Consider the following 19098-nt stretch of genomic DNA (forward strand, 5'->3'; position numbering starts at 1 on the left):
CAGTAGGCTGCATTAAATAGGAGTTAATTACCTGTCCATCTCAACCATGTGCTTCAGTTCAGCTTTCAACCTTTAGTTTTCTTGTCTCTTCTCTGGGGTCTACAAAAGACGAGATCTAAAAAACTATTTGCTGTACTATTCTATATATGTTACAAAGCCATCTGCCTGAGCAAGCTTCTAGAAAAGCCCATATCTCTACCAGCAAGCTGTGATGTCATTTTCACTTTTTTTTAAGAAGTCTTTTCTCTCCACAATGCAGAATTAAAATATATGCAAAATACATGACCTACAACAAGAAGTTGCCCTGGAATAAGCCTCTGATACCAGAAACTGCAGAATAACTTGTTGTCTTACACTCAGGTTTTAAAAATTAACTTGAAATTTGTGAAGATATGTGAAGAAAGAACATTTCATTTTGAAAATGTCAGTGAATATTAGTGTTTCACAAAGGCTAGGGCAAAGTCAAAACATTAAGAAGCTCTTCCATTTCTTAAAAAGGTTTTGTAATTTTTGCTACAAGTAGTATTATTAAAAAAAAAAAAAGCTTTATAGACTTGAGAAACCAGCATATCTTAAGCAGACTTTTAAAAATCAGGTAGAAAGTCAGTCTTATGTTGAAAGTCACATGTGGCATAGAAGCATTTCACACACAGATCAAGAAGTTTAACAGATAACCAGATAACCCAGGTGCCCAAAAACATGCTTAACTGACACAGAAGTAACAACCAACCTTTAACTACTAAATACAGACCAGCAGCATTAACTCACAACCAGCCAGAGTTGTAAGAACTGTAAGTTGCTGTCAAATATATTTTCTGAAGTCCTGTAATAGATTTGTAAAAATAGACAGGAAAGATGAGCATGACTCCCAGATTAGTAACTTAATAAATTTGTAAGAGAATACATTGTTTAGTGCTGCAGATGCTGTAGGTACAGATGACCACAAAATAAAACTTGATGTAAGATTAAATATTTATAAAGATAGAAGGTCTAAATTTACTGAAGTCCCTCTTGAAGTGTTATGCTGTTACCATGGAAACATGCTGTACATCCACCTAAGCAGTTAGCACATATCTACATTTTCATTATTCAGCAACATCTATGATGCAAATTCCTTATCTGCACAAAGTATTTCAGAAAAAAAAATAAAAATAAAAATAAAAAGTATTTATAATCTGGAAGGGTTGTAGGCAAATAAAAAACTTCAGGCACCTATGGCAAAGAGATGGGACCTATTAAAAAGGGATGAACGAGCCAAAGACAAAAATAAGACTGAAATGTAGAATACCAGCAGGTATTTGGCACATCAGTACAAGGGTCAGATATTTCGTTTGATTTTCAGGCTAGAACAGAGCCTAAAAGCTGCACTTGGTGTCTCGTTTCCCTCCCATCCCAAAACAGGAACATTTTCTTAGATCTCCATGTCCAAGGATCCTGTTAGCTAAGCAGCTGTTACTTTTTGTTCTTGACAAATACCTAGCTCCCCACACCGAAATGGGAAAGATGGAACTCAAGCTAATACCAGTGTTTGCAAAATGCAAAGTCTCTAGAGAGTGCTCTTAAGTGTATTTGGGAACCTTACTCAGCATACACCAGCCCATGGTTAGCTGGCAACACAAGGAGCTCCCTTGATGGAAAAGATGCAGGTGCCATTGGACAGCTATTTGTAAGCTGCATAGATCACCTACCAGTGGGAAGTATCAGCTCTTTCACAGCTATTTAGAAGAGGCAGTTGCCTTCTTCATCATGAAGATGAAAGATACAAAGGTAACTACAGCTTCCAATAGCTGTCTGGAAAGGGACAAAACTATCTGTATATGTTTAAACAAAGCATTAACATCTTATTTGTTTCACACAGCAGTTACTTCTTTGCCACTCTTGCAGACATAAAGAGCATGAGTGGCTTGCTGTCCAAGCTGGGCAGACAGGTGGTTGTCCCATCTGGCTTCCTGCACTGCCTACACAATGGCAAGCCTGCGGAGAAAATGGTGATTTGTTCTATCCTACTACTTTGATTCTTGTAATTCCATATCTATTAACATATATTAGGTACCTAGGATCTTGAATGTTTCTCTCGTTTTCAGAGAAATTTAGTAGAAGGAAATACAAGCGGAGAAATACTGACCAACTGCAAGACATAAGAGATACTTGAAGAATAAAATCATAGTACTTCTAGAGAAATGAATGGAATAAGTAATTCAAAAAGAGCTAAAACACAACAGCAGCAAAGTCTTACATTATCACCAGGTGAAACTATGTTACACATGCAGCTGGCACACAACAGTGGTGTACTAGAAGATGTTCAGGAAACTGGGCCAACCAGCCAAAGCACAAGAATGAGTCAGTAATCTTGAACTGATAAACACCACATTTTCTATGTGCAGAAGAAGGCCTTTAAGAGCGAAGTCTGAAGAAACCTAACGACCTGCAACTCAGTTATGAAAAAATGCTGAGACAATGCCTTCTGTAGAGAAGATTCAGGACCTTGAATTTTACGTACCAGGCTAAAAATCCAAAACACCTGAATTTAGTTGAAGGAAACTGCACATTTAAGGAGTCTCATTTTATCAGTACAGTTTTCTCTGCAGTCTTTTCTATTGCTCCTGGATTAATTCCGAAGTCATCACCACAAAGCCCTCTGAAGGTGGAGACATTTCCAAGCCAGTCTGGTTATCATAATATGAGCCTAGCTAGATAACCATAATTTTACATTAAAAAGTCTCCAAATCCACTTTTATCTTTCAGACAGGAAGCCTTGATGACATTCCTTTTAAAATAGCCTCAAGTAATCCAAAGCTGCGCAGGTGGACAAAATATATAGCCGTTTCATCACGCCAACCACAGCGACCTTAGCCCTTCCCCAGGCAATTCTTGCCACATCACACACTTAGATCTCTGACTTCGATTAATATTAAACTGCTCTCTCATGCAGATCCCAGGGCTGAGAAGGAAGGCAGCCAGCCCCCAGACCCACCAAGCCCTATACTTCTCCCCTCTGCCCTTTGCACAGCCCTACCCAGAGGGTCCCTGCTCCCTCAGGCCACACTCACTCGCCCCTCCTCAGCGATCAAAACCGTGCGGGTCCCAAGAGCTGCTTTCTATCACAACAGGATTTGAAAGCAGACTGAAGCCAAGCGTAAACACACCCAGAGAAGGCCCTGCTCGCTGCCAGCCTTCCAGAGGCCTGCTTTCCTTCAGGGACATTTTGAATCGAGCCGGCTGCGGCTCTGAGAGGCGACCGCCGGTGCCCACCCCGGCCCCAGCCGCCCACCGCCTTCACCGCCGCCCCTTGGGAGCCCCGACGGGCTCCGAGCCCCCTCCCCACCCCTTTTCCACAGGGACCCCGGCCACAACAAAGGGACAAACCCCCCCCCCCCCCCCCCGAACACACAAAAATCAAGCCGACCAGACCAAAAGAGACGTAAATTAACCCCAACCCCGCTGCAGAAAGCCTTCGGCTGCCCGCCCCAAGCTCTCCCCCCCGCATCTCCCGCCGCCCCCCCGGGGCGCGTCGCCATTTCGTGAGGCGGCAGAGCCGCGGGCGGCCCGCCGCGGCAGCGAGGGGCAGAGAAAGGAGCCGAGGGAAGGAGGACGAGGGAACCCCCCACCCCGGCCCCAAAACACCCGGTGATCGCCTGGCCGGCCCGGCCCGGCCCGGCCCTGCCCAACCCAGGCCCCACCGCGCCCCGGCCGCCGCTCACAGTTGCGGATGTCGGAGATGAAGACGGCCAAGCCTCGCATCCCATCGCCCTTCGATACCGCCGGCATGGTGGCGAGCGATCACGGCCGCCCAGCGCCGCGCCAAAGCACCGCAACCCCACCGCCGCTTCTCCCCGCGGGGCTCCTCAGGCCGCTGCCGCCGCCTCTGCTGCGCGCAGGCGCCGCGATGGCTCCCGCTCCCCGGCGGGCGGCAGGCGGCGAGGCTCGGCCACCCCCTGGCGGACGGAGGCGGCGGGGACCCGGCCCTGCCCTCGCCCGTGTCCCCTTCACGCCCCTCTCGGGCCCTCTCGGCCCCCGGCCCGCAGGCGGCGGTGCCGCTGTTGGGGTGTGATTTGTCAGGCACGTCCCGTCAGGGTAAACGGGACCGGCAGGGTCCTTCTCCTGAGGCGTCGTTGTCTCCTCAAGAACGGCCTAATCCCTGCCTCACCCCCGTGCCCCCGCTCATTTTGACAATTTGTGAAGGATTTTCTGTTTTTTGCCTCAGAGGATGTAACTTCTAAGAGAGAAGGAGAGGGACAACAGATCTGACAGGAAAGTGGGATTTCAGCGGTAAGCTTTGATGTAGGATCTTATTTCTGAAGTGTGGAGAGGGAGGTACTGACTCCTTATGGTAGGATATGTAAGACCATGGTTTCCCCAGTGTGGGCCAACACAGGACACATCTCAGTCCTCCAGCAAAAAATGGGCCCCAAAAGCTGTGTGTGGGATCTCCATCACAAGCCTTGCATAGTTAGAAGAGTTGGTATATGCAGATCCTGTCACAAACCGCTGGGGTAAGCAGTGCAGTTGTTCTGCATTACATGTGGCAATTCATACTACCCTGGGTGTGCAGATGTGCAAGGCCAGGGCTGCATGTCTCTCTCGAAGGCTGTGAACATGCCCCACAGTCCCACACCACATCTGCTCCTAAGATGGAAAACATTTCAAGGTTAAACTTTCTTAAACACACCAAAGAGGTTGGACTGCACAGAGCATTTAATCTCATCAGCTGAAAATAGATTCAAAGGGTGTCAAAACTGGCCTAGTCTCCCTAAACCACAGTGTGTTGAGAGGTTCAGTCATAATGCAAATTATTAGTATACTTAGCAGGTTATAATGACCTCTAGAATTATGGGATTTAGGACTACTAGAGATCACTCAGTAATTTATGTAATCTGTTTTCTTGTATTCTTCAAACTATTTCATTTCACATGGTCCTTTTTTTTTTTTTTTTTTTTTTTTCCCCTGCATTGAGCCCAATAACTAGATTTTAGTCACAGTCCGTTGTCCAGAAAAGCATTCAGTTTTGATCTGACATCATCAAAAGATACCAAATATACTGTTTCTCTGGGTAGTTTGTTCCCATGGTTAATACTTCTCATTTAAAGCTTGCATCTTACTTAAATTTATCAAGTTTCAGTGCCTATAAGTTAATGATATATTTTTCTCTCATAAATAAAGAGCTATGTAATACTCGATACTCTTTTTCAGATAGTGGTGGCACACTTCAGCCAGGTCACCTCTCAAGTGTCTTTGCTGCATGTTTTCAGGATACTGAAAACACCAGTTTTTACACCAGTGCTTTTCAGTTGGATATTTATTAGAAAGAGTAGCCGGTAGTCAGGAATTTATGCATTTCTCCCTGGGCATAGTAGACCAAATGCAGCTAGTGGCAATTGTGCACAATGCAGACTCTCTAGATAAGGAAGTTTAGATGAAGAAAATTGTCCTTCTTCAGAGTTTTATAATCAAATATTGATGTTTAACCATAATTTCCATTTACCTTCAAAGTTGAAAACTTAAGATTTCACTATAAAGGAATTTATTTTTCTGAAAAACAAACAAACAAACATATATTTGAGTTAAACAAAATAAGATGTCAAACTAATTTCTACTCTTAAGAGCAGAGTGACACTTAAAGACCAAGTATATCAGTCCTGTCTGGCTGCATTCCAGTCAACACTGTGGCTGTAAGATGTGCAGGTACACTTAAGCAACCTTTTAAGAGGGAACTTAAATACAGCTAGTGGAATAGCTGTGGCAGTACCATGCACATTATGGGTTGTAAATTCTGTTTGAGAAGAGGAGTAAACGTACAAATAGAAAACCCACGTGGAGTTCTTTAGTGTTATCACTATTTCAGTTTTAACTGACTTGGTATGCAGTATGCATTCCCCAGTTATTTTATATCAACCTCCTTTGACTGACATTTCAGTCTTTACTATACACATTCTTGCTCTCTTGTCTTCTTTTTGCCGCAACAAATTCTTATGCAATTATGGTGAATGCATAGGTCTATATCTGCCCCTACTTCCTCTTAATTTAGAGCTCACTAGCCAATTTCAGACCTTTTTGGTAGGGAGAAGATAAAGATTTTACATGAATAAACAGCCAGTTAGAGGAAAGAGAGCTTGTAATGGTCTCTAGATGCATCCTGGCTGAAAGAAATGTAATGTGAGCCCGATGTGTTATTAGAGAGCACAGAGTTCACACAAGACATAGCCCCTTACAAATGCCCTAGCTGATATATCTGGAAAATGTTTCAGTTTGAGATCAACATCTACGGAACACCAGTCTGTGAGAACCCAGACTTCATCAGTTCCATACATGACAAGATGACGTGATTTTTAGAGATAGCCAATTTCTGTAAAATCAGCATTAAAGTGGAAATAATATCAAGAAATGCTTTCCTATTACACAAGATATTTTACAGCACATTTGTTTGCCAACAAATCCACAATGACTATATCCTCCCCAAGTCATCCATAAACTGCTTTAATCTTTTTTCAGAGTTTCAATATCCTTTGGTACAAAGACTTGAAAAATCAGTCTGACCTTCACAAAATGAATACCATTAAGCTGACTGGTTTCAGCTGGTGAGTATCTGCTTGTGGGAACTACAGCTTTCGCTGCATTTCTTTTCTGCCTGACATTTAGACCTGAATGGTGGCTTACAGACGAGTTCATCTCCTGCTCTGGAGCTTTTAGTGCTGTGCACAGTGTGACTTCCTCTTTGGTTTCTAAAGCCAAAATATGATTCATTTTTGAGTATGATTACATATCATTATCAGGAATTTTAACACCAGAAATCATCCAACACTCAGAATAATCTACAGCCCATACTGTGCTTGGTACTGCCACAGCTATTCTGCTACCTATAGCTACTCTTCACCCCTACTTGACTATCTGCCAAAATCACACTAGAGTAAGTTGGACAGTTTTGTGCTTAGGATATGAAGTCATGCACTGTGATATATAGCTGGGTTGCCAGCTTTTCATACCACCTTAATGAATTTCTAGACAGAAAAAGGAAATTGTTCCTTTTCCTTTGTTACTTCTGTCAGATTTGTCCCTCACCCCATCAGTTACTGCTTTCTTCTCCTCCTCATGGTCATTCTAACCATACTGGAAGCAAAAAGATCTAAGGTGAAAACAGAATTGGTGGCTCCTTCTGTACGTATACTCAATCATGTTGCTCTACCTGACATCTAACATTCATTATCTATTAATGGAGAGCATAGGTTTATCAGCAATACCTTCTGCCACTCCAGAGTATCATATGTGCTGCTTTCAAGTTTAACACAAAGTTAGGATAATATTGATATCACGAAGCCATACATTTATAGAAATTAGATATGGATCTTCCTAGATTTTTTCTTTACAGTAAGCATCTCAATGACCCAAATGGTTTTGCACTCAAAATACCGTGTGTATATAAAAACATAAAATAGAATACTTAAGCTTAAAGTAAACTCAGAGAGTAGACAAGATAAAATAAGGGTGAACAAAGGGTCTATGGACAAGTTCCCCTTTGTCACCTGCATGGTGGCGTGGCAGAGTAGTGCCAGGCAGCTAGGTGAGTTAAGCTTTGTGAGTTGCAATAAACTACATATAATTCCTTCTAGCTCATAGGAGTGTTTTTTTTTTTTTTTTTTTTTTTTTTTTTTTTTTTTTTGTCTCTGAGGCCTTGTTCTGTTCCTTGTACCTGTTTCTCTCAGCTGTCTTTCTCTTTAGCTACATGCTTTCAAATGAGGCTATAGACTTCATTTCTTGCTCAGACACCATTTTTATTTCCTAGCCTTTTTTTTCCAGAATATGCACAGTTACTCTTTAAGAAAGGAGCACACTTCTGCTCTCCCCCAGATGTCCTATCTTACTCAGGAACTATTTTTCAAAGGAATAGTAGCGTACAGACTGAAAACACAGAAGTAAAAGAAAGATACTCCCTCCCCCCCCCCCCCCCCCCCCCCACCCCCCACACACTTTTTTTTCCCTTGGTAAAATATGAGCCTCTGGAAGGACTCTCCAATAGCTGGTAGATGTGTTAAAACTCTTACATCTAAGAGTAAAGATCTGTGATTCTATTACAGGTAGCATGTACCATGTCAACTACCTGCAGCAAACCTTTGGATCTGCCTCACTAGGCTATGAGAAAGAGTCAGCAGGAGGGTATAATATGAATGCAACACAGGAAATGACAGATTTCATTATAGAGAAGCTGGAAACAAACCTAATTTTTCATCCCCTCCTGCCTTATCTCTGTCTTTCCTGCTATTGAGAAGTGTATCCTGGAAATGTTTAAAGTTTGTGAAGGATGAACAACATTTTACAAAACAATAGAAAATCCAGTACCCAATAGATTGTAAGTGACTTCAAGTACTGCTGTTATGCACCTTTTAAATTTGGGAGAGTTTGTATATAAAAACGTACACTTTTAAGGATGCCTGTTATGCAGTCCTATAAGATTAAAAAAGCACTGCTTCTTCAGTGGAAGCTGAAGGTTTCAGAGATGTTTTGGTGACCAAAAAATATAGGATGAGACATTCCTTTTTCCTGCTTTTTCAGTCTGCAAGTGTGTGGGTCCAAACGTGCTAGTGAGCATCGATTTTCTATCAGATGTCCTTGTGAGAATTTAAGCCTGGGTGACTTAGGGTACAGAGGAAACATACATGTACTCAGCTCTTGCCAGAAGGACCATACATCTGGTTCACTGACAAGACTTTTGTTCAGAGGAAAAACACTTATATTTTTCTATTCAATGCTGAAGAAGACTCATGATGATCTTAATTATCAAGAAGGGAAGAAAGAGAAGGATAGATCAGGAAATCTTGCAGTTCTGCTTCTGGGAAGTGACACCAAGTTGTAACTAACGCACAAAGTAGGTCTCAGAAAGGCTTCTGCTGGGAAGCACAGTGCCAAACGCGCTAGATTTTCCACTACATCACGATGCTGTTAACACAACCGTTTTTATCAAGTCTTCCCATATGGTATTTATTCCCTATAAACAGCCCATGAAATAACAGGGTTACATCAAAATTTCCACTGCAGTAAAAACACTAACAGGAAGTTCATGCTAAAGCATAAATGGTAGGTCAAAACAGAAGCTAATAAAATCTTAATTCTAAACACAAGCTTTTATTTTAAAGCCTGCTAATGCCCACCTGAGGCTTGAAACACACTTTCTACACACCAGGAGCTAGCAATATTGCTTGATGACCCCCTCTGCACTCAAAGACCCCTCAGGCTTGGTCTGTGCTATTTTTACCCCCCAGGCCAGCGTGTATATTGTAGCCTAAATTCCCTACTTATTTATTATGACCTAGAAGGAGGCAGGGAAAGCCTGTCCTGAGACAGCGTGGGCATGAGACTGCCACCTCAGCCGCTCATCACCCCGCCGCCATCATGGCGCCCGGCTCCTAACCGTCCCCTCAGCGCCTCCCCTCAGCCGGGAGGCGGTGCCGCCCGCCTCCATTTCCGAGGCGGCGGCGGGCGGTAGGTGGTGGCAGCGGCGCCACAGGGGAGGGAGATAGGGAAGGAAGGAAAGGAAAGAGGCGGGCGGTGGTATGGCGGCTCAGCCTGCCCCGTAGCCGGGAGGTGGCGGCGCGGACACCGAGGGTGGCCCAGTGGCCGTGAGGGTGGTCCTAAGCGTGGTCCGGTGGCCCCAAAGGGGCTGTCCCCGGGGTAAGGCCGCGGCTGGGGCTTGGTCTGAGGGAGCCCGCTGGGTTAGGCGGGCTGGCAGGAGGTCTGTGAGGTAAAAGAGAAAGCTTTGCTACCTCCGGAGCCACAGGAGGCAATTCGTGGTCTTAAAGTAGAGAAGCTTCCAAGATGAAAAGGAATGCTGTTTGCTCAACTTAGAAACAGGTTTATTATCACTCATTTCATCCCCGAATTTATCTTTTCTATTTTAAGTTAAAAACAAACAATTTGCATCATCGGTTTGCTTTACTAAGCAAAGTGTGTTACCTCTGACTCCCACAGCAGCACTTAGAACCTAGTTTCTCTTTTAGAAATAATATGTGAGCATTTGCTCAGATTTCCACATAGTTTCTGTGCCAGCCTCCAAGATTATTTACGTGTTTTTTGGCTGCATCTTTTGGGCAGCCTAAGTCTATATCAGCTTTTCTATATAAAATAAAGCTGCATTTAAAACAACTGCCTAAAAGCGTTACTTCATGTGGAGTGTAAGCAGGAGTTGCCACGGGGGTTAGAGAAACTCAGGCCTCAGACCAATTTATTAAAACAAATCATCTTAAATTTTGACTTGTCTTTAGTGTTGGTTTTACAAGGACCCAAGCAGAGTCAATCTTTGATTTTGCACGTGGGTTGTAATACAACAGATAAAAAACAAGAATGCCAAGCTCTTGGTGTTCTGCTTGGTTTAGTTAGTATGAAGAAAATAAAAAATGTTGAAGGAAGGCTTGCTGAAGAAAACTTGAATGTCAAGTTGCATAAAGCTTGCAAAGTTCATGTAAAGTTCATGTATAGTTTCCGTAAAAAACATTTCAAGTTTAACTTACTCATGTTCTGGTAGTAGAGTGGTGATGTCTAGTTAATTTCCACTAAACCAATTTTATTAAAGAACATCTTATTAAAATAAGGTTGCTATGAAGGGTCAATGTTGGAGTTTTGCTGGCAGAAACCATCGTACAGGCTCAGCACTTTGTATAGACTTAGAAGTGGATGTTGGCTTGTAGTAACTGGTGGATGTATATGATCATGTCAAGGAAATGAGCATATTTTGATGTCTAATCAGAGTTCAGTGATGTTTTTTTAAATAGTTGTGCTTTAGCCGTTAAACACTAACTTCTCTTTAGGAAAGTGATGCTGTTGCTAATTGTTTCTGAAAGTGAAATCAAACATCTCCAAATCAATATATACCAGCTTCTGGAAGAATTGATATCCTGTCCAAACTGTTAAGACTTGTATTGACTATTCAGGCTCTCAATTGTTCCTCTCTGCAGTAGTTTATAGATCCTGCCAAGCTAGATGGAACAGAGTAGATGCTATCAAGAGCAAACTCCTTTGACTAATCTTCTAGGAAGGAGAAAACAAGAGAATTACTAGTGACCTTGAAGGCAAAGCAGAAGCACAACACACTAGCTATTTTTAATAATGAAACTTAAATAGTACAATAATTTAGCTTCTGTCTCACCCTGTGGATCCAAGAAGTATTAAAAGAGTTGATGCTTTTGTTTTACATTCATTATAAGACTTGACTAAAACCTTCAGGTAATTTTGTACTTGGGGGTTTTGATGCATTTTTTTAGTGCTAGTGGAATTGTCGCGGTGTTTTTTTTTTGTTTGTTTTTCCAAGCACTTTTGCCACTGTCACCCTCCAACTTTGTTGGCTAATCACATACTCCCCTGTTTTTGTGCAGAATTCTAAACTCCTCCAATTCAGAATCACAGAATTGTAGGGGTTGGAAGGGTCCTCAAGAGATCATCGGGTCCAACCCCCTGCCAAACCAGGCTCCCTAGAGCAGGTTGCCCAGGTAGGGGTCCAGACGGGCCTTGAATATCTCCAGAGAAGGAGACTCTACAACCTCCCTGGGCAGCCTGTGCCAGTGCTTCATCACCCTTACCGTGAAGAAGTTATTTTACACGTTGGTGCGGAACTTCCTGTGTTCCATCTTTTGACCATTGCAGAATCCTCTGCTTTTCAGAATCTCAGTGCCAAACCAGCCTCGTCCAAATATGTGTAGTTTATTGGGTTGTTAATTGCATCTCAGTATTACCAGGATTGGCCTCATGTGACTTCTGTTCTGTTGTGTACTCTGATTTAACCTTTAAGGTTTCTTCTGACAGTATTTTTCTGCCACAATACTCCTTTAGAGCACTTAGTCTGCTGTTATGGGAGTCCTCGCCTGAAGTTTTGTATAGATTTTGAACAGCACTTCTCAGTGCCAACAGAACAAGGAGTTTTGTAAATAAAACTTGAAGAAATGGTCTAGTAAGTTTTCAGAGGGAGTAGCAGAAATGTTAATTCTTCAGTCGTACAGGAAGCATGAGAATTTTTATTTATTTATTTATTTTTAAGAACAAGAGAGCAAGGGGATATGTTTGACAAAACTTCAGACAGTTGTGAAAAAGTTATTTTTTTTTTCTTCTCCATTAGGATCTCAGTTACAAGAAGTAGACAGATATACATCTAGACCTGATAGTTTATTATAGATGAAAGCTAATCTCATTGTTATCCTTAGGGCTTCCACAATAGCAGCAGGTTCCTTTTCTCAGTTTTGGTATTTTGCCTTCTATTCCACTTGCCCTAATGCAAAGTATTTTTTCTTTTTCCATCTTACCCGCTTCTGGAAACTAGGTTGGAAAACCAGTGCATGAATGGCAGCGCAAATACAGCCAGCCAGATTGTTTTTCTTTTTTTTTTTTTTTTCGTAAAGTCTCCTGACAGAACTGAGTTCTGGCAGATGCACAGCACTGAACAGAACTATTTTCTATTATTTCTCAATACTTTTGTCTGGAGCTGGGATAAACTGTTGGTCTTCTAGACCAAAAGGATGTGCGCCTTTTTTTTTTTTTTTTTTTTTTTTTTTTTTTTTTTTTTTCCCAGTTCAGTGTGTATCACTGCCTTGGCAAAGAATTGAAAGGAAAGTTCTCGCTGTAGTAAAGGTGCATAGCTATAAACAGACAACTGCAGTTTTTTTTTTTTTATTTAGCTTGTGCGTTGTTGGTTGGGTAAGGCAGGAGCAGAAACAAATGGTATCTCTTACATGCTTTGGAATAGGCAAGGCTGTGCTGTAATTATTCTGGGCAGCAGACACTTATTGCAGCTTCAGCTGCAAAACCTTGTATTTCTTTAGGGATCCTTTAAAAGGAAAGCTGCAAGCATCCTACTGGCTTTCCCTGTGATACATGTAAGAATCTCCTAAAATACTCTGTTTTGCCACAAGACCCAAGGTAGTATTAAAACAACTGCATTAGTAAGTCTGATTCTAGAGGGCAGAAGATAACACAAACACTTGACTCTTGTTACACAAGAAGACTGAATTTCTTCTCTTAACTGTTATTCTTTTCTTTTTGCAGAGACTTGAACCCTTACGTTTTCAGGGCAGGAGAAACTTGACACTGGGAGAAACACCATGAGGCTTCTCTGTACTTCACTTTCGTTTGCTGTGATTTGCTGGCTAGCTGAAGGTACCTTGTCAAAAACAGATGCAAAGAAAGGTGCTACAAAAAAACTGGAAGAAAAGGTAAAATAAATAACGGAATGCTCTTCTTATTTAAAATGTGCAGTGAACTAATCAGACTTCAAGAGATGGTAAAGTGATTCTCATTCTTTCCATATTGTATTAAAAGCAACCATGTGTTTCCGATGAAGCCTGTTCTCACAGATGAAACTACCTGAAACTGTCATTTTCAACTTTTCTGGGTTGAAACAAACCTTTTATTGATTTTCAGGACTGGCCGTTCATAGTAGATGAGTTTTTTCTCTGCATTTGCATTATTTTCATGTTTTGTTGTCCTAGACCAGGATTTAGAAAAGATTTAGAAAGTGCTAATGTCAAAACGTGTCTAACTGCCAGGAATTGTCCTAGACCCTCACTCTGACATTGAAAGTACTGTACCGCATGTTTAAACAGCTTGTAGAGTTGCTTTTTATGCTATGGATGTACCAGTCATCAGCTGTGGTGAATGATGTTTAATCTTATCAATTCCTGATTTATTTTTTTTTTAGCCTTGCAAACAAGGTAAATTTAGTGACAATGGCAAATCATTTCCAAGCTCTTTCCAGTTTTGTTTTTAAATCAAACTGTTCCAAATTATTTAAGAAGTGTGCAGTTTAATGTCACTTCATCATTTTTTTTCTTTTTGAGGTCTGTTACTCTTGAAAGTAGCTAGTGCATACAGTTGGTTCTACAAAGTGTCTTCTCCCCTCAGGTGCTGCACTCTGATAAAACAGTGCGGGAGCGGGGTCTGGTAGTTGTGGATCCAAAGGCAAAGGATATCATACTGGAACACAGAAGTTATTGTTCCAAGACGAAGGAAAGACACTTTTCAGGAGATGTTCTGGGATATGTTACTCCTGTAAGTTAATAAAACAAAATTGGTGCTTTGAATGAACATGCAGTAGACAGTACTAATCTGCAGTCTATCATCCCTGCTATAAAACTGTGTTTAGAGTGGTAGGAATTTCTGGTCACCTAGTCAGAGGATTATTCAAGAGCTGGCTTGGGATTCAGGTGATCTTAAACTCGTGTTTTCCCACCCACCTCTTGTAGGATATCTAGGTCATTCCCATTTTGTCACTGGTAAAACAGAGGTATTCGTGTGTTCTTGATGATCAAGCCAGGTGAAGTTGCAGTAGAGTAATACTAGATCAATAATATTAAGTGTCCTCATACTATGCAGCTACCAACTTGAACTTTCTAAATAAACAGTAAAAAATTTATACTGCTGTCAAACTTATATCTTTTGCTATCCAGTTGCTATTATTCAAAGCGTTCTCTCTTGAATAATACGTGTTGCTTCCTTTTGTTTAGAGGATGATTCATTTGTTTAGAGGATGATTCATTACTTGATTCATTCTTACACTGCTCAAAAGAGAAATAGGTACCCTGTATACTTTTACCTTTCTCAATTTCTGTTGGACATAAATGCAGAGCCTGTAAGTTCAAATGTCTGTTGGAATCTACATACAAATTTCTCTAGTTCAGGTGAATTTGTACAAACTGAAGATTGACATTCATGTAGCTGTCAGAGTTTTAAAAGTGCTTTGTTATTTAAACAAAAATGTCATAGAAGGTTTCCCCAAACTAACAAATGGGGATCTAGCAAATAATTATGTTTGTATTAGAGTTCTTATTGGTCAAAAAGTGGATTGTATATCTGGCTTGTGAGCCTCTCACATTTTTTTCTTCTTTCTTTTGCAAGTGGAACAGCCATGGCTATGACATTTCCAAAATATTTGGAAACAAGTTTACACTAATCTCACCGGTCTGGTTACAAGTGAGAAGAAAAGGGAAGGAGAGGTTCCAGTTCACTGGGCTCCACGATGCTGATAAAGGTTTTCTTTGAATATGCATTACAAATATAATTACTGTTCTTGTTGTGGACTGATGTGTAGTTTCGGTAATACATGCATGTGGATTGTTCTCACTCTGCCTCATGGTGAAGTATTTCCATCTATTACATTTTGGGGAAGTTTATTTGAGAATGAGCTTGGAAGTTTCTTTCAGAATGAGCTCTTTTCTGTTCTCACCTGATTCCACCAATGCTCATAGCTTCTGTCCAAACAATAAGAAAGATTAGTTCTTCCAGCAGACTATCTACAAAGCCCCTTTTGAAAATGGAAGAAACAAAGAATCTGCACAGACAGAAATAGTCCTTGGTGTTTGCACCGTGCAGTTATTTACCTGTTCCTCTGCCCTCCTCCCTACTACAAACAAAAAAACTTCTGGTGAGTTTGTTTTGTGAATGAAAGATAAATTTCATCTGAAGATAACTTCCCTTCTCAGGAGGTTCCAGGTTTCAGTTAGTATGCTCTTAAATAGTAACTAAGTAGCTTGTTTTTGAACTTGATTGAAAGATATGTCTGTGGAATCTATTTGAAAGAGCTAAGGTTCTTATTATATTAGTGCCTACTAACAAATTCATTCTAGTGCAATCACTGCCAAGAGAAAATGGTCATGAGTCTTGAAAGTAGCATCTTAATTTAAAAAGCAAACAAAACCTAACCAAACAAAATGCATTCCTCCTAAGTGGTGACTGGTGGTTACAGAAGTGTTGTTTGCAGTGGGCCGTGAGTTATTTTCCATGATGCTGCAGAATTGTAAGCAGCAAGGAGGAAGGTTTGGGGAGGGAGTCTTGTAAGATTGTAGTAAATGCTAGTTGTGCTGTGGTGGAGGTGAATAGCTTTAGTTTCTGTGTATCAGAGTCTGTTTCCCCTGCATTGCTTATGAAGTAATAGCCTGTGGCAGGAAGGCAGATACTGTGAAACTGTGCCACATTATGTGAAGACTGCTTCAAAATATGTTGTCATTGTCAACATACCCATATTTTAAAAGCTGTTCTCTTACTTGATACTGTTTGACAGGCTGGATGAAAGATGTCAGAAAAAGCTCCAAAAATATCAAAATAGGTGAGCCTGTTTTTTGTGTTTACTTTTCATCTTCTTTGACTGCTAGCAGACCAAAGGAAAGCTTTGTTCCAGGTATATATACGAAAAGGGGGTTCACCTGACTGCTAGCAGACCAAAGGAAAGCTTTGTTCCAGGTATATATACGAAAAGGGGGTTCACCTGACTGCTAGCAGACCAAAGGAAAGTTTTGTTCCAGGTATATATACGAAAAGGGGATTCACCTGAGCATAGCCATATGAAGGAAGAAGTTTGAAAAGTAAAGTAAAAGCAGTTAACTATGAATAGTTAACTAATCGAAGTGTTAATCCTGTTGGTGCCCTAATATTTTGCCTTAGCTTCTTGTCTCTAGACAAACCCATGGCCACTGGGCCCTTTTTGGTGAGGTACTTTACATGTAACATGATATGCTTACCTGGGGAATAGTCCTCAAGCTTATTGCTTAGGGGTTCCACTCTTTAAAAAAGGAGAGAATAAAAATCCAAATTTGAGGCAATCAGACATCCCTGCACCCTTTTCTCCCCTTGAAGATGAGACCTCAAGGGAACTGACACAGCCTGTGTCTTCAGGGAAAATGTAATACACTGCTACAGTGATAACGCAATGCTGAACTCTACGTGTGTCTATAGCAAGAATACTGTAGGGTGCTGAAGCCAGTGAAACTCTTCTTGCTTCAGAAAGTAGTATGAAACCTGAAACAGATTAGAAAAATTGAATACTCTGTCAGATATTCTAACTTACTTCAGCTGCCAGATGATAAAGCCTTTGAAGCCTCTAGACTTTTCAGAAATACTCTTAGGTTCTTGGTGGGCTTAGGCAAGGGCTTAGACACGTTTTTTTATGAGTTGTTGGCATTTCCAGGGTGCATGTCAGCATGTCTGTCGACTGTTCCAACAATTTTCTTGACTTTTGTCTGACTACATTTTTAATGCTTTAAATGTGTTGGGGGGAGGGGGGAAGACTACACTCAAATGCCCATTTTTTCCAGAATAAAAATTTGTCATAGGTTATTGAGAGCAGCAAAGGAATGAAGTAATATAGGGCTATGTACATGAGAGCAAATTGGAGCTTGAGGCAAACTCTTCTATCTTGCTATTCTTGTGGTAGAAGAGAAGCAGAATTTACAGAAGGGTTGATGTTTCTCAATGATGTTCTTTAAAGATTCTAAGTGATAGTTCAGGTGTCAATTGAATAGACCTTTTCTTAAAACTCACAACAATTAACGCTTAACTAACGATAAAACAAAGAAGAATGTTCTGCACTATCAATTTCAGTGCTGATAAAGTGCAGTGATCTTAGCTATGAAGTATGTTGATTGTTGGCTTCTGTTGGTATCTGCTGTAAAATTACACTTCTCTGTTTCTGCAGAAATACTTCAGTGTAGATAATAAATTTTTATTTTTCACTACTGATGGACTTCTTTGCTTGATAGTGCCTAGAATTTTGTTTGATGGCTGGACTTACCAAGACTTTGAGAGTGTTTTTGGCAGCGAGGATGAGATAGAGGAGCTTTCCAAGAACATGGTCCTACTAGCCAAGGTAAGCAGACTTTTAACCAATGCTTATAAAACAGTATGATTTCTGATTCCTTCTTTAAAGTGTATTTCCTCATTTCCAGTAGTTTTGTATCCTATAAAATTCTATTTGAAACAGTAACAGCAGGATTCTTAATAGTATATTCTAGTATGTGTCCAACTCCTGTACATATGAAGTACAGCAATTAGCTCAAGAAGTCATTTCCATAAGCTCCTCCCATCTGCGCTTGCGCAGTGTCTCCTGGTGGTGGTCTCTGGGGTTCATGGGGATAAAGGTTGGTGACTCTTCCTCGTCACCGCTAGTTGACCTCTTGTCTTTGCACAGACTAGGTTACTCCTTGGCTCCTGGATCCACAGGATCAGTTTCTGCCAGTTTCTTAAGATAGGCTCACACCCTTATCAAGAGACTGACCTTGGTAAGGGACCTAAGGCTTCTTGCTTTAATTAACTTGCACAATGCACAGTAGTTAGCAAAGACACTAAGTAGCATCCACTAGTTTAATACTGTCAGCACTCCATCTCTGCTTGATAAGATTCTCCTAACTCCCTCTCCCACAAGCACCTTTCATTAATGGCGATATTTTTCCCAGTGTGGTACTGGTCTATCCTCTGAAAGTAGAAGTCAATCATGCATAACTTATAGAGATTTTCAACTTTTACAGATTTGTTAAATACTTTATGCTTCACTTTTGACTTCTTCATGAAATGCTGCATTAGATGAAGCTGCTGTAAGAATATGAAGCGTTTTCAATCTGTAATACTGCAAGAAAAACTAATGTAACCATGCTTCTATATTGTATTATCTCTGATGCAAGTGTAAGCATAGTGATGAACTGTATATTGTTGTCAATTCATTTTTTTTAGAATGAAAACTTTGATGGTTTTGTAGTTGAAGTTTGGAGTCAGCTGGGAAATCAAAAGCAAAAGTAAGTGCAAGTCTCTAGGATGTAATTCCTAAAAATTACCTCTTGTGAAACATCTGTTTAAAGTTTAATTTGTCCATGTTGATTTGAATTTGTCATATTCTGTAAATAAATACACTCCGCACGAGGACAACTGAGATTGTTCCACTTGACTTAGAATTAAGGAGAAGAGTCAACTCTATTCTTCATGAGCTCAGAGGTTACATATTAATATTCACAGTGGACCTGGCAGACCACGTTAGCTTTTTACATTTCAGTTTTCCAAGATATTACTGTTGTGCAAGAGTGAAGAGGGTACCTCAGCACTTAGATGCTGGCACTGGCCTTTATTGTGTCACTGATTGATAAGGGTTACTGGGTGGACCTTGGAAGTGTGGTTACTTTCAAGAGCACCAACTTTGAGTTGTTTAGGAAATCTTTCAAAACTTTATATGGAGATCTTCTAGGTGTGCTGAAAGTAGAATCAAAATCCCCAACCTGAAGAAAACCTAGGGAGAAACTTACTTTCAGTTTTTGCAAGCACAACATTATTTTCTTTAAACTTTGGAGTAGTTGATCTATCTTTTAGTAA

At 40.9% G+C, this 19098-nt stretch overlaps 2 protein-coding genes across 7 annotated transcripts in view; one reads left to right on the top strand and one right to left on the bottom strand.

Annotated features, from left to right (window-relative positions):
- The window catches only part of AP2A2 (adaptor related protein complex 2 subunit alpha 2), a 49267-nt gene extending 45362 nt beyond the window's left edge, over window positions 1–3905 (bottom strand). For 2 of the 4 annotated variants that reach the window (XM_035329218.1, XM_035329217.1), the window contains exon 1: window positions 3702–3905. In XM_035329218.1, coding sequence (XP_035185109.1) covers window positions 3702–3768 — 67 coding nt within the window. In that variant the 5' untranslated portion in view covers window positions 3769–3905. The remainder of the gene's footprint in view (window positions 1–3701) is intronic. The other 2 variants (XM_035329220.1, XM_035329219.1) reach the window with 1 other exon arrangement.
- Window positions 3906–9336: 5431 nt separating this feature from the next.
- CHID1 (chitinase domain containing 1) overlaps window positions 9337–19098 on the top strand; it is a 96553-nt gene continuing 86791 nt past the window's right edge. The window contains exons 1-7 of one of the 3 annotated variants that reach the window (XM_035329222.1): window positions 9337–9471; window positions 13018–13184; window positions 13873–14019; window positions 14866–14998; window positions 16028–16072; window positions 17502–17608; window positions 18469–18530. In XM_035329222.1, the coding sequence (XP_035185113.1) occupies window positions 13074–13184; window positions 13873–14019; window positions 14866–14998; window positions 16028–16072; window positions 17502–17608; window positions 18469–18530 (605 nt within the window). In that variant the 5' untranslated portion in view covers window positions 9337–9471; window positions 13018–13073. Of the gene's footprint in view, window positions 9472–9502; window positions 9661–13017; window positions 13185–13872; window positions 14020–14865; window positions 14999–16027; window positions 16073–17501; window positions 17609–18468; window positions 18531–19098 lie in introns of those variants that run through there. The other 2 variants (XM_035329223.1, XM_035329221.1) reach the window with 2 other exon arrangements.

This window comes from Oxyura jamaicensis, chromosome 5 (assembly GCF_011077185.1).
Source record: "Oxyura jamaicensis isolate SHBP4307 breed ruddy duck chromosome 5, BPBGC_Ojam_1.0, whole genome shotgun sequence".
NCBI classification, from domain to species: domain Eukaryota; kingdom Metazoa; phylum Chordata; class Aves; order Anseriformes; family Anatidae; genus Oxyura; species Oxyura jamaicensis.